Here is a 14,940-nt window from a genome sequence, read left to right on the forward strand (position 1 = left end):
GCCGCTTCTCTGACTGGACCATTGTCCGTATCTTGCTTTCCTGGTGGTCGTGGCGGATTTTTGGCCATTGAGTCTTCCTCTGCACGGTCCCGGCTCTGCTCTGCTGCTCCTGGCTTCACCTGCTCGGCTCCTTCGCTGTTTCCTCGGGCTCACTCTCGTGGGTTGTGCCGCCCATTGTTTGCAGCGGCGGTGGTGGCGGTTTGCCGCCATGATCTTGATTAGCGGCGGCGCTCGTTTGCCGCTGCATTTGCCGCTTTGCCTCCTCAACCTTGGCCTCGTGCTCGTCTCTTCGCTCCTGTCTGCCCTCTGCATGGTCCCGGCTCTGCTCCTGGCTTCACCTGCTCGGCTCCTTCGCTGTTTCCTCGGGCCCACTCCCGTGGGTTGTGTCGATTGTTTCGCCTCCTCACCCTTGGCCTCGTGCTCGTCCCTTCGCTCCTGCTGGCATGGCTCTGCGGTACTCCGCCGCAAGGCTTCTCCTGCTTAAAACCCGCTCCACCCCATCATGCATCTCTGCAATCAAATCGAATGGACTCCTGCGTCGACCCAGGTACATTCACCGTGGCTCCGGTCGTAAGTTTGTTTATTTACAATCAGGCCACTCCATCCCCATCCTCTGGTCGGCTCAGCGCACTCCCACTCATCGTCCCAACACACCTGGTCACAACAACGCACAAAATCGCACCTCCTGTCTGCGAACCCTGGCCAAATCACCTGGATTCATACCCGCCGTACAAAACAACATCAAGCTCACCCTGTTCAATACCCGGTCCCTCAACAACAAATGCCTCATCCTGAACGACTACATCCTGGAAAATAAACTGGACTTTCTCTGTCTCACTGAGACCTGGCAACAACCACTGGACTACTACACGCTCAACCTCACCACACCCAATGGATATTCTTACATCAATAAACCACGCTCGGAAGGCCGAGGTGGTGGAATTGCCGTTATTCACCGACAAGACATCAAGACCAACCTCATCTCCATCTCATCTGCTCCATCATTTGAACACCTGGCTTTTAAACTCTCTGGTCACACACAGTCAGTCATGGCTGTTGTCTACCGCCCTCCCAAACCACACCCATCATTCCTGTCTGACTTCTCCTACTTTCTGACCCAGCTATGTTCCCTCTCCCCCTCAATCCTCCTCCTTGGTGATTTCAATATCCACATGGACTCCACTGACTCCACGCTAACCACTGACTTCACTGATTTACTCACCTGCTTTAACCTCACTCAACATGTCAACTTTCCTACCCATAACCGTGGTCACATTTTGGACCTTGTCTGCTCTACTGGACTAATTTTGCACCATCTCTCTGGCTCCGACCTCACTCTCTCTGACCACCTAGCCATCACTCTGACCATCAACATCCCCACCCCAGCACCAAGGCATTATCGCACTATCAACTTCCGTAAGCTAAACGCTCTTTCACCTGCCTCATTCTCATCGACCCTCTCTGAAAAAATGTCCACTTCTCCCTTCGTTGACCTCCACACCCCTTCTGACCTCACTGACTACTACAACCACACTCTCTCCTCCTGCCTTGACCAACTTGCGCCTATAAAACCAAAACAGTTTCTTTCACCCATTCTGCTCCCTGGTTTACCCCTGAACTCCGCCTGATGAAAACTCGTGCTCGCCAACTTGAAAGACTCCGCAATAAAACAGGTCTCACAGTTCACTCCCAGGCCTACAAGGACCACATACAACACTATAAAGATGCCCTCTCCCGCGCCCGCTCCGCCTACTACTCTCAAATTATCCACTCTGGCTCCGGAAACCCAAAAGCACTCTTCTCTACAATAAACAAACTCCTCAGCCCCCTGAACACCACCACCCAGTCATTCACAATAGACAACTGCATCTCCTTCCTTTCATTCTTCCAACGCAAAATTGAAAACATCTACAACAGCTTGACCACCCCCGCACCCGCTCCCCCTCAAACCACCTGCCCCCCCTTATCCTGCCATCCCCTGTCTCAATTCTCCCCAGTCTCCCCTACTGACCTCTCTGAACTCCTCATCGGAATGAAAACTGCAACCTGCACTCTTGACCCCATCCCCTCCAGCTTTGTCAAGGCCTCCCTTCCTGCTCTCTCTCCACTTATCATTGCAACAATAAACTCCTCCCTGTCTACAGGCATCGTCCCACCATCCCTCAAAATTGCTGCTGTTACCCCCATTCTGAAAAAACCTGGACTAAACCCTGACACCCTAAATAACTTCAGACCCATCTCCAACCTACCCTTTCTGTCAAAGGTTTTGGAACGCGCTGTTGCCACTCAACTCAAACATCACCTCTCTGCCAATAATCTGTATGAAACATTCCAATCCGGATTCCGCTCCAACCACAGTACTGAAACTGCTCTCCTCAAAATCATCAACGACCTTCTCCTCTCCTCTGACGCTGGCAACCTCAACATTCTCATCCTCCTCGACCTCAGCGCCGCCTTTGACACCATCGATCACACCATCCTCCTCACCCGACTTGAAACCACCTTTAACATTACCGGCACTGCCCTCTCTTGGATTAAATCATACCTCTCTGACAGACGTCAGTTCATCTCCATCAATAACTGCAAATCCCCCACTGCTCCCCTCCCCCAAGGTGTCCCCCAAGGTTCAGTTCTTGGCCCCCTCCTCTTCATCCTTTACCTGTCCCCCCTCGGTCACTTAATCCGCCGTCATGGTCTCCAATTCCACTGCTTCGCCGATGACATCCAGCTTTTCATCTCCACCAAGTCCATCTCCACCGCCACCCACTCTATCCTGACAAACTGCATCACTGAAATAAAATCCTGGCTTCAAATCAACTTCCTCAAACTTAACTGTGATAAATCTGAAATAATCATCATTGGCCCAAAAACGCTCACCAAGTCCACCCATAACTTTGCCCTCAACATCGACGGTTTCCCAGTATCCACCTCCCCTCACATCCGGAATCTTGGCATCATCTTTGACCAAACCCTCTCCTTCGACAAATACACTAAACAGATCACAAAGACAGCCTTCTTTCACCTGAAAAACATTGCCCGTCTCCGTCCATCCCTCTCCTCCGTGGCTGCAGAAACCCTCATCCACGCCTTCATCACTTCCCGTCTGGACTACTGCAATAGCCTCCTCTATGGTTCACCCTCAACAATCACCAATAAACTCCAATACATTCAGAACTCCGCTGCCCGTCTACTCACCCATTCCCGGACCCGTGACCACATCACCCCCGTCCTTTACAAGCTTCACTGGCTCCCCATCTCCCAGAGAATCCAGTACAAAATCCTCCTGTTGACCTACAAAGCCCTCCATAACCTGGCCCCATCCTACCTGGCTGACCTCCTCTCCAGACACACTCCCACCCGCAACCTCCGCTCTGCTGGTACCAACCTCCTGACCCCCCCCCATCCGGACCAAATTTAGATCCTGGGGGGACAGGGCCTTCTCCATCGCTGCTCCCACCCTCTGGAACTCGCTACCTCACACCATCAGAGACTCCTCCTCACTCACCACATTCAAAACATCACTCAAGACCCACCTGTTCAGCACTGCATTCAACATTTAACCCACAGCATCTAACCCCTGACTATCTCCTCTCCTTCTCCCTCCTTTGTGCTTTGAATATTTCCCTAATGATTCTTCTTTTTTTGCAATTGTCTTTATGTTTTGCTATGCATTATGTTTTGCACTCTGTCAAAGCGTCTTTGGGCTTCCTGAAAAGCGCTATATAAAATAAATGCATTATTATTATTATTATTATAAGTATATATACATATATATATACTCAAGCGCCTTTGGGCTTCTGGAAAAGCGCTATACAAAATAAATGAATTATTATGTTTCATTGCCAATCAGCTCGCTATCGCTTGCCAAGACTGCCGTTCCTTACCAACCGTTGCAATCTGATTGCTGCTTATGCAACACCACAACACGTGACACGGACGTTGCTGTTGTTGTTGTTGGTGTTTCTGGGTATTTTTGGCCCGTCCTTCCTCGGGAGATGATCATGAGGTTACACGAGTCCCAAGGTCGAAAGTAGTTTGGGATACAGGGGTATATGGATTTTGGAAGAAATTCTCAGACATTATGATTTATGGTTCCGATGACCTCTTGCGATGAACTTACTTGTATGTAAATAAAGAACGAAGAATGTTTTTTTTTGAAGCGGTGAAACATCTTTGACGCGTATGTTGGTATTTCCGCTCTTCCCGGAAGTAGAACATTATTTGTCATGGCGTTCCTCGCAGGTGGTCGCGTGGCGCTGGTTCGCTGCTTCCGGCGTCATGATGTCGGTACGGACGAGCTCGAGTTCGGACATAGCAGAAGATTTCACCATTGCCGTTGTGTCATGTGCATCGCTTGTGATTGTGTTCTTCAGAATGCATCGTGTTAGCGCTTTACCTTCCGTGCTCAGGTGGCAGCGTTTCTCCTGTTGAGCGTTGGGTTTCCTTTTATTATCAAACAAAAACAAATGCAGCACAACTAGGGTTATTCTAATTCTAATAATATTAGTAATATGTGGGGTGGAAGGTGGCGGAGATGATATCATTGGTTTTGTGTATATAATGTGGAGGACGAGGGGTTAGGACCTAACTTAGGTGGGATTCCTAGGAATTCCCTCCCCTGAAACCTCTCTCACTATGAGATATGAGGTATGAGGTATGAATATGAGGTATGAGGTCTCAGTCTGCCTCACTGTTGCTTCCTTGAGGCTTTTCTACAGAATTTGTTTCCCCCGCAGATTGTGTTCTGATGGTCTCTCACAGGATGGTCCACCTGCGCATACTTTGTCACTCTACACATTTGCCAGTTTCTTCCCATCCATACACTTATGGGGGTTGACTCGGCCTGTCATCCTTCCGAGGTCGGCAAATTGAGTACCAGCTTGCTGAGATGAATGATCACGGTGTGTACCCCAGTTTAGAATAGGTACACCGTATCCCTGCGCATCGTAAGAGGCGACCAAGGGTTGGCGTCAGGAAGGGCATCCGGCCATAAAAACATTGCCTCAAACAGGGAACCATGATTGTCATGGGGCCCGCAAGGCTAACCCCCGCTCTAGCGGGGAAAATGGCCTTAAAAACGATCATTCATTCATATATATTTCCCATCCATACACTGTATCTGTCCCAAGGAGTAAGAATATGAGGTATTCTTCTCGTTGTTTTCCCCGCACTGCATCACTTTGCAACAGTTTACCGCCATCCTGCTTTCCCCTCAATCCCAACCTACCTCAATTCAAGAGGACTGTCAATAGGTTCCTCTTTTCTGTCTAATATATATACTTTCCTTTGTGTAGCCCCCACATCGAGTGGCCTTATAGGCTTTGTTGAGGCCGATATTTCAAAATAATGTCTGGTATTTCTTCGTGTACTGTACTTGTTTTGAATTTATTTATTTATTTTATATATATTTTACAATCGTGCAAAAGGAACTTGGAACTGGAATTTCATCAAAATGTTTCAAATATTTCAAGATGCTAATCATTTGAACTTGAGGGAATATGTCAACCTGTCATGAGATATATTCAGAGTTAAGATATGTAGTTAAGCTAACTTTTAAAAAATGTGTACTGCAGGTGAAATAATACCATTCATTTAATAATGCAACTTACACATGGTTATATGAAGGAAAACCTTTGGTAGATTTACCTCCAAGGAACTTGTCATTATACTAACTTTTGAGGGTACTTCAGAGTGGCCTAGAGGCTCGGAGGTCGGCGGTTCGAACTCTAGCCGAGTCATACCAAACTTGAAAAATGGTACATGCTGCTTTCTTGTTTTATGTTCAGCATTTAAAAGGATAAGAGCTCCACATAGGGAGGAGGAAATTTCTCCTTGCATACCTTGTTGAGTGTGCCATTGTTGTGACGTCGGTACCCAGAGTTGTGTGTGTGGTGTGTGGCATGTGTTGCGTGTCGCATGTCGCGCGTGTCTTCTCCTAACTACACGACTAGCCATAGATCTTATAAAAAGAGAATTGGAATGAACACATTTTGAGGGAGTTTGGCCGAGCTTCAAGCTGCATTCGTAACAAATACCCATTATCATGCATTTCCTGCTTTCATACATATGCTGGAAATCATGAATGGCAGAGAGTGAGATGTCCACTAATTGTCCCCCGTCACGTCGCGGAGCGAAAGGGGGACTATGGTTTTCCCCTCCGTCCGTGTGTCTGTGCGTGCGGGCGTGCGTGCGTACGTGCATACGTGCGTGCGTGCGTAAACGAAGGACCGCATTCGAATTTGTTGTGTGGGTGCAACCCACGTCAAAATCCAAGATGGCCGCCGCCATGTATGTCTGACGCCATGTATGTCTGAACCTTGTGAGCAGAATATCTTGAAAAATAAGCGAAGTACCAATTTCTAATCTGGTGTGTGGGTGTACCTAGGCATAAGGAAGAACCCTATTGAAAATTAGGTCGCCACGTCAAAATCCAAGATGGCCGCCGCCATGTATGTGAACCTTGTGAGCGGAATATTTTGAAAATAAGCGAAGTACCAACTTCTAATCTGGTGTGTGGGTGTATGCAGGCATAAGGAAGAACCCTATTGAAAATTAGGTCGCCACGTCAAAATCCAAGATGGCCACTGCCATGTATGTCTGAACCTTGTGAGCGGAATATTTTGAAAAATAAGTGAAGTACCAACTTCTAATATGGTTGTGTGGGTGTATCCAGGCATAAGGAAGAATGCTATTGAAAATTGGGTCGCCACTTCAAAATCCAAGATGGCCGCCACCATATATATGTCTGAACCTTATGAGCGAAATATCTTGAAAAATAAACGAACTACTAACTTCTAATCTGGTGTGTGAGTGTATCTACGCATAAGGGAGAACGCTATTGAAAATTGGGTTGCCACGTCAAAATCCAAGATGTCCGCCTTGCGTCTTCCACTTTGTCAACTCATCACTTCAACGACGGGGGACCTAGGCGTAACGCTTGTTATATTACAATCTGGTCAACAAAAACTTCATGTCTTGCAATTTGCAGCCAATTGGTGGCACAGATTGGCAATGTCAAGGACATCCATATTTTACTGCCGCAAATCATTCCAAGTTATGTGAACATGCACAGAATTAACCACATGCTGCCTGACTGACTGGTTGTGTCTATCAACAGTCCAAACATCAAGCAAACTGAGGATTTCATTCTGGTTCGCTGAAGAGTTTCTGTAAGTTATAGCAGCTCAAAAGTGAACAAAAGTGTTTGTTGTGATGTCTCTCATTCATGACGAGGTGGATGGAGATTTCATATGAATTCACCCATGTTTGTCTGTTTGTGAGAAGGATTTTTCAAAATTAAGGACGGATTCTGATGAAACTTGTTGGACAGGTTGGGTGTGTGACAAGGATGAATTGATTAAATTTTGGTTCAGGTCCGGATGCAGATCCGGCCTTTCGGTGGGATCCAAAATGTAAACCGATCACCCTGGCGGAGGTATGCATGCTACCGAGTATCGTTCTTGCAATCAAAAGCCCATGTGAAATTTGAGCCACCATTGTATTTTTAGGATAAGCAGTCAAAGCTCAATAAACAAAGTGCATTTTATGCAGTATGAGACTATCTTATCTCATAAACAAAGCTATCAAGAATGGTAAGGTTGAGTGGGTAGGCAGAGGAGACGATTGGATTTACCCGAGCTTCTACTTTGAAGAATTTAAGAGAATCAAATCAAAATCATTAGATAGATCCAAGGAAGTATTCCTCTTGGCAATATGAATTGGACAAATGAGTGCAGGTTTGCAGAAAATCAAGAAGGATTGTGTTCAAATGTGAACAGCCTTTTGGGGCTGACTTGAATGACTGATAGTGAAGATGGTACGTGTCCCTTTGCGAATTAAGTGGTAGGAGACCAAGATGCTTCCAACCTCCAGTGGAAAAGGAATGGAACTTGATACGAAGCTTCCTTCGTATCAAGTTCCATTGTACACAGTGCCGATAGAAAGTCTACACCCCCTTTCAAACCTTTCACCTTTTGTTACCTTGTAGCCTGGAATTAAATTGCATTAAAAAAGACTTTTTCCCACCTTTATTTACACATCGTAACCCACAACGTCCAAGTGAAAAACAAATTCCACAAATTTCACAAAATGAATAAAAAATAAAAAAGTTGAATATCTTGGTTGGATAAGTAGATAAGTAGTGTCCATCCCCCTGAGTTAATACTTGGTGGAAGCACCATTGACAGCAATTGCAGCTGTGAGTCTGTTGTGATAGGTCTCTACAAACTTTGCACACCTTGATTGGGCAATATTTGCCCATTCTTCTGTACAAAACTGTTCAAGCTCAGTCAAGTTGCGTGGGGAGCGTTGATGGACAACAATGTTTAAGTCGTGCCTCAGATTTTTGTTTGGATTTAGGTTGGAGTTCTGACTGGGCCACTCAAGGACATTTATCTTTTTTGTTCCTTAACCACTCCAGTGTAGCTTTGACTGTGTGCTTCGCGTCGTTGTGATGCTGAAAGGTGAACTTCCGTCCCAATTTCAGCTTTCTTGCAGAGAGCAGCAGGTTTTCCTCTCGGATTTTTCTGCATTTTGCTCCATCCATTTTTCCTTTCTGTCCTGACAATTGCCCCAGACCCTGCTGATGAGAAACATCCCCACAACATGATGCTGCCACCACCATGCTTCACAGTAGGGATGGTGTTCTTTGGGTGATGTGCTGTGTTGGGTTTGCGCCAAACATAACGTTTTGCTTTTAGGCCAAAAAGTTCCATCTTTGTTTCATCAGACCACAAAACGTTTTGCCACGTGACTTCAGAATCTCCAGAGTGGTATTTTGCATACCTCAAACAGAATGGCTTCCATCTTGGCATATTACCGGCCAGACTTTGGCTGATTGGTAATGGAACATAGTACACATACATATATATATACAGACTTGGCATTTAATATGGAATATTTTTGTTTTCTTGACTTGGGTTTACTTTCTTAACTCAGTATATCAATCTAGTGAGTTTCTTTTACACTTTGGTGATTTATTTGTTAAAACAACCATGTCACTGATTGTCTGTCGCAGCAAGAAGTCAACAACAGGATTATATCACAGGTGGCGTGGCAAAATGTACGGACAGGTGCATTTGATGAATGGCTTCACAGTCGGGTATACAAGGGTTGTTGCGTTCTGTATTCGTGGAAAACAACTGCTGCACGTCTCCGAAGGTTATCGCCGCTTCCTCTGGAGATGGTCCGTCAACTCGACAATGCTGTTTGTCATGGAGTGGTGGCTTTACGAAATAATGGCATGAAACAGCATGCTATTGCTCGGCAGTATGGCATCACTCAAGGTCAGGTGTCAAAGATCCTGAAACGAAATGCTCAGAGGGGTGTCCCTACTCCAATACCGAGGCCAGGACGTTCCCGCAGAACCACAAGGAGGGATGATCGCCAGCTGCACCGGTTAGTCCGCAATGGCCGTACCAAGTCAGCTAATCGGCTTGGGGCTGAGTGGCAGCAACTGGCAAATGTGCCTGTATCCAGAAGGCTATTCAACCAACGACTGGTTCAAGCAGGCTATCGTGCCAGGCGTCCCCTGAGAAAGCCACGCCTGATCAGACAACACCGCCAGCGCCGATTGCAGTGGGCCAGAGAGCACCGTCAAATGGCAGCCAGGACACTGGAATCACGTGATCTTCAGTGACGAGTCTAGATTTCTGGCCTATCGTCAAGATGGCCGCGTCCGAGTGCGCAGACAAGTGCATGAAGCCTACAACAAAGATTGTATAGTGCCAAGCGTCCAAGCTGGAGGTGGTGGGGTGACCGTTTGGGCTGCTTTTCATGCAGGTGGCAAAACTGACCTGGTTGTTCTGAATGGAAACCTGAACCAGTTCAAGTACAGGGCCATTCTGGAAGAAACATTGCTTCCATTTGCTCGTTCAGCCTTTCGAGGAAACTTTGTCTTCCAAGATGACAATGCACGGCCTCATCGTGCTCGCATGATCCAACACTTTCTTGCTGACCGTGGTGTAGAGCATATGGAGTGGCCTGCCATGTCCCCGCATATGAATCCGATAGAGAACTTGTGGGCAGAATTAACGCGTCAAATTGACCACTTGGACCAGCACCCGACCTCTGTGCGTGAATTGCAGCAGGCCGTTGTCACTGCATGGCAAGCGATTCCTGTCCAAACCTTGGCAAATCTCGTGAACAGCATGCCTCAACGTGTACGTGCTCTCCTGAATGCTCGTGGGGGTTACACGAAGTACTGAACTGTAATTTTACTGTCTGTAATCCCAGTCGTAATTTAACTTTTGTTTTTGTTAAAACAATTTTGGCTAATGTGCAAAATAAAGAGATACTTCTGGAAAATGTACAGAAGTTTAACACAGTACTGTCCATGAATTGAGTTCGATATCAGTTTACATCACTTTCAAGGATCAATTTATTTGTTTCGAAATGTCAAATGTGGTTTTTCTTTCTTTTAAAGGTCACATTAACAAAATCTAGAATAATTTCAACATAATTTCAATGAACTTTTGGTTCTAAGACATCTTGAAAAGTAAGTTCACCGCCAGAAAAAAATATTCCATATTAAATGCCAAGTCTGTATATACAGTCACGTGAAAAGGTAAGTACACCCCATGTAAAGTTTTGACTTTTTCATCATATTTCAACATACAGCTATTTGATCTTCATTTCAATAATATTGATAGATAAAGGTGATATAGTACAACAAATATCATGAAACATTTACATTTTGTAGTCCATTGTATAATTTAAATAAACATAAATGCAAATTTCGCATGTGGAAAAAGTAAGTACACCCCTACATTTATCACTACTTCAAATACCTAAATTTAGAATCAGGTGATTATGATTTATGATTTATGATTATGATTTATGATTTATAATTATGAATTAGAATCATAATTTAAATCACCTCCGCTTCCGGTTCTGCCGGCGAGGTTTCGTTTATTCGCAGCTGTCCACGCTCTCCATCGAAATCGAAGTTAAGTAATGGTTCCCATTTGTATTTTCGTTATAACTGTATTTATTTTATGGTGTGTGTACGTATAGTGTTGTACCGAGGAAGATTTTCGGTGCAAATCTTTCATACCTGTATAGAAAATCGTGTTAATTAGTGTCGTGTCTTTTGAGGCCTAGCACAGTGTCCAACCTTGAGGCTTTGTTTTTCTCTCAGCGGTCCATCGTTTGTGCTCCAATAACTTTCGTTCTCTGTTTTCCCAGTCTTTTCACCCCATAGCCGACTTCCTTGTTTAAAATCTCAACGAAAAAAAAAACAAAAAACAAAAAAAACCATTTCCTTCTCTGTTCTTATTCGTTGTTCTCATTCGTTTATTCGTTCTTATTCATTCGTTCGTTCTTCGACCACGTGTTTCTCCCCCATTTCCCCAGATAGTTTTCACTGTTAAACTTTAAAATGTTTGCACTTTCCCCTCAAGTTCTGTATTCCGTCGTATATTATAACACCGTTTTCTTCTTCTTCTTTAAAAGGTTGCTTTCGACTTGCTCACCAAATCTATTCATCCCCAAAAAAAATTCCATCTCTTACAGTGCCTCTTTTCTACATTCCCTAAACTCTCCTGAACTCCATCCTCCCTCCAGCGTCCTAAAACGTATTTTTGACTCAAAGGTCACAAGAAACTCATTTTGCAATAAATGTTCGTTTCTCATTAATCGTACACTTTCTAAAATCCAATCTCACCGCTCCCCTCCAAATCGTCCCCATAACCCCTCCCCTCCAAATCTTCCCCATCACCCCTCCCCTCCAAATCTTCCCCATCACCCCTCCCCTCCAAATCCTCCCCATCACCCACCGCTTTCAAATCTCCCCCCTTGTCCCTTCCCTCCTAAACTCCCCTCACACCCCTCCCCTCCAAGACTCCCCCTCACCCTCCCCTCCTAGACTCCCCCCTCACCCCTCCCCTCCAAATCTCCCCCATATCCCATCCCTTTCAAATCCCTCCCCTTGTCCCTTCCCTCCTAAACTCCCCCCTCGCCCCTCCCCTTCAAATCTCCCCACCCTCATTTCTTCTCAATTTCCCCCCTCTCACCCCTCCTCCTCAAAGCGTCCTCCCCGCTTCTTCCCCCTTCCAACTCTCACCTCCATCTCCCCCAACCTTCTGCCTCGCTCTTCCCCCTCCTCAAATAACACCTCATTGTGCCTCACCCAATCACCATCAAACCTTTTGTCCGCCCCATCCTTCCCTTTCTCCGAGCTATTCTGAAATCTCTGACACATCTTCAACAGCTCTCCCTACCTCTTCCACATCTTACCCTACCCCTCCTCCCTCCTGTTCTGTATCCGATGCTCCCCCTTCCTCTTCATTAACGGTATGGACCTCAAACATCCGGGGCCTTCGTTCAAACTTAACTGATCTCTCCATACAGGTTGCTTCTGACAAACCAGACGTGATCTGCTTAACAGAAACTTTCCTCCTTCATGATGTCTCTGATTCCTTAGTATCTCTCCCGGGTTACTCCCTCCTCCGGTATGATAGACCTGAGCCTCGTCCTGGAGGTGGGGTTGCTATCTTTATCAAAAACTCTCTTCCTCACTCGCCCTGCACTGCACTCTCTCCACCTCACCCCCAGGAATACCTCTGGCTACGGCTTCCCCTTTGCTCCCTCCTCTTGTTCATGTGTGTGTTGTACCGTCCACCAAACAGTGACGACTCCATCTACATCTCGCTGTCTGATAATATGGACCAACTTCTATCTACTCATCCCAACTCTCTCTTCCTCATATGTGGTGATTTCAATTGTCACCATGCCAGTTGGCTGGGTGTGGGTACCTCTCTCACCAGCCATGGCTCCTCAGCAAAGGACTTCTGCGACTCACTGGGACTGACACAATCTGTCAATTTCCCAACTCGGATCTCAGTCAACGGAGCATCTTCTCTTCTGGACTTGGTTCTGACTAACTTCCCTGAAAATGTCTGCTGCTCTTCTTCTGCTCCAATCGGCTCATCTGATCATGTGCTTGTTAAAGTGGACATCTCTCTGACCATTCTCAGGGAGCCTGCTCAGCGTCGACGAGTCTGGCATTTCACTCAGGCCAACTGGCACGGTCTTCAAGCAGCCATCAATCATCTGGACTGGTCTCCCATCTCTACCACCTCTGACATCAACTCATCCTGGGAATTCTTCCAAAATAAATTGCTCTCTCTCATGCACAGATTTATTCCATCTTGTCTTCAGTTCTCATACCCTTCCTCCCGTCCATGGTACACGGAATCTTGTGGTGAGGCTGTTGCCGAGAAGCAACTTGCCTTAGTCTCCTGGAAAGCAAATCCAACGGAAGGAAATCTTTCACAAAGCCCGAAACAAGTGTGTGTCCACCCTCAGGAGAGCCAGGAAACAATATCTCTCCGTTCTCAAGACCGAATTATCTTATCTGTCTCCGTCTTCCAAATCCTGGTGGCGTCTGGTCAAATCTGTTTCTGGTGTTTGTTCCCCCAACATCCCCTTCCTTACCTCAAACGGCTACACAGCTGGCTCTGCACGTGAAAAAGCTGAATGCCAAAACTCTATGTTTGCCTCTAAATCTTGTGTCCCAAACCCAGCCCTCTCTGTACCCGCCGTACCCAGTCATACCCAGCTGCTCCTGGACTTCGTGTCCTTTCCTCCTGACAAGGTGGAAAAGTTTCTGTCAACCCTCGACTCTGATTCTGCAACTGGACCTGAGGGCATCAGCCCACGGGTCCTAAAATCCTGTTCTTCCGCTCTTTTACTCCCTCTCTCTGTTCTCTTCACCCTCTCTTTTGCTCAAGGTCAACTGCCATCTGCTTGGAAATCAGCCAACATCACCGCTTTACACAAAAAAGGTGCAAAAACTGATCCCAGCAACGACAGCCCAATCAGCCTTCTCCCAATTATCAGCAAAGTCATGGAATCCATCATTGCTTCGGATATGAAATCTTTCCTCTTCTCCAATGGCTTGATCTCTGATCATCAATTTGGTTTCAGACCAGGTCACTCGACTGGACATGCTGCTTCTGCTGTCTCGACAATGGATGGAGGTCCTCAATGCCAAACAGGAAATTAGAGCTGTCTCCCTCGACATATCACGTGCCTTCGATACGGTCTGGCACCCGCTCTGCTCACCAAACTCTCCTCCTTTGGTATCCATGGAAATCTCCACGCGTGGCTGGCGGACTTCCTCTGTAGTCGTAGTCAACGTGTGGCCCTGAATGGGGTTTCTCTCATCTCCTCTTCCTGTTCAGGCTGGAGTTCCCCAAGGCAGTGTTCTGGGCCTTGTGCTTTTTCTGGTCTTCCTCAATGATCTCTCTGACTCTTGAAAATCCTCTCTATCTCTTTGCTGATGACTCCACTCTCTGCCGCTCCATTCCTCATCCCTCAGATCGGCAGTCTGCAGCCTCCTCACTCTATGCAGACCTGGACAAAATCACAGACTGGGCAAACAAGTGGAACATGTCTTTCAATCCTGACAAATCTCACACTCTTACGATGTCTCTCCGAAAAGACCGACTGGACAACCCTCCCATCTACTTTCTGAATAATCCTCTCCAAGAAGTTCTGTCACTCAAGCTTTTGGGTCTCACTATCTGCCATGATCTTTCCTGGGAAAACCACATTTCCAAGCTGGCCTCCAAAGCCAGTCGCCGACTGGGCATCCTCCGTCGTGCGAAGTCCTTCCTTGGCACACCTGAGCTCCTCACCACATACAAGGCTTTCATCCGCAGCTCAATGGAGTACTGCTCTCCCCTCTGGGCTGGTGCTCCTGCCTCACACCTAGCTCGTCTTCACGCTGTTGAAACCAAAGCGTTCAAAATCGTTGGAATCTCCCGCGATGACGCTTTCTCCGAGGGCCTTTCACTTACTCACCACAGGCAGGTTGGTGGTCTTTCCGTCTTCTACCGACTCCTCTCCGGCCTTGCTCCCCCAGCTCTCTCTGGGCTCTGTCCCCCAAATATTCCTACAGGTCGCACAAGATCTGCCTGCAACCCTCTTATGGTTAAA

At 46.6% G+C, this 14,940-nt stretch overlaps 1 protein-coding gene across 2 annotated transcripts in view; it reads left to right on the top strand.

Moving 5' to 3' along the window:
• The first annotated feature begins 4,122 nt into the window (after nt 1-4,122).
• HIBADH (3-hydroxyisobutyrate dehydrogenase) overlaps nt 4,123-14,940 on the top strand; it is a 192,333-nt gene continuing 181,515 nt past the window's right edge. The window contains exon 1 of one of the 2 annotated variants that reach the window (XM_068101264.2): nt 4,123-4,287. In XM_068101264.2, the coding sequence (XP_067957365.1) occupies nt 4,227-4,287 (61 nt within the window). In that variant the 5' untranslated portion in view covers nt 4,123-4,226. The remainder of the gene's footprint in view (nt 4,288-14,940) is intronic. The other variant, XM_068101265.2, reaches the window with a different exon arrangement.

Source organism: Myxine glutinosa, chromosome 6, assembly GCF_964187855.1.
Source record: "Myxine glutinosa chromosome 6, kmMyxGlut1.1, whole genome shotgun sequence".
NCBI lineage: Eukaryota > Metazoa > Chordata > Myxini > Myxiniformes > Myxinidae > Myxine > Myxine glutinosa.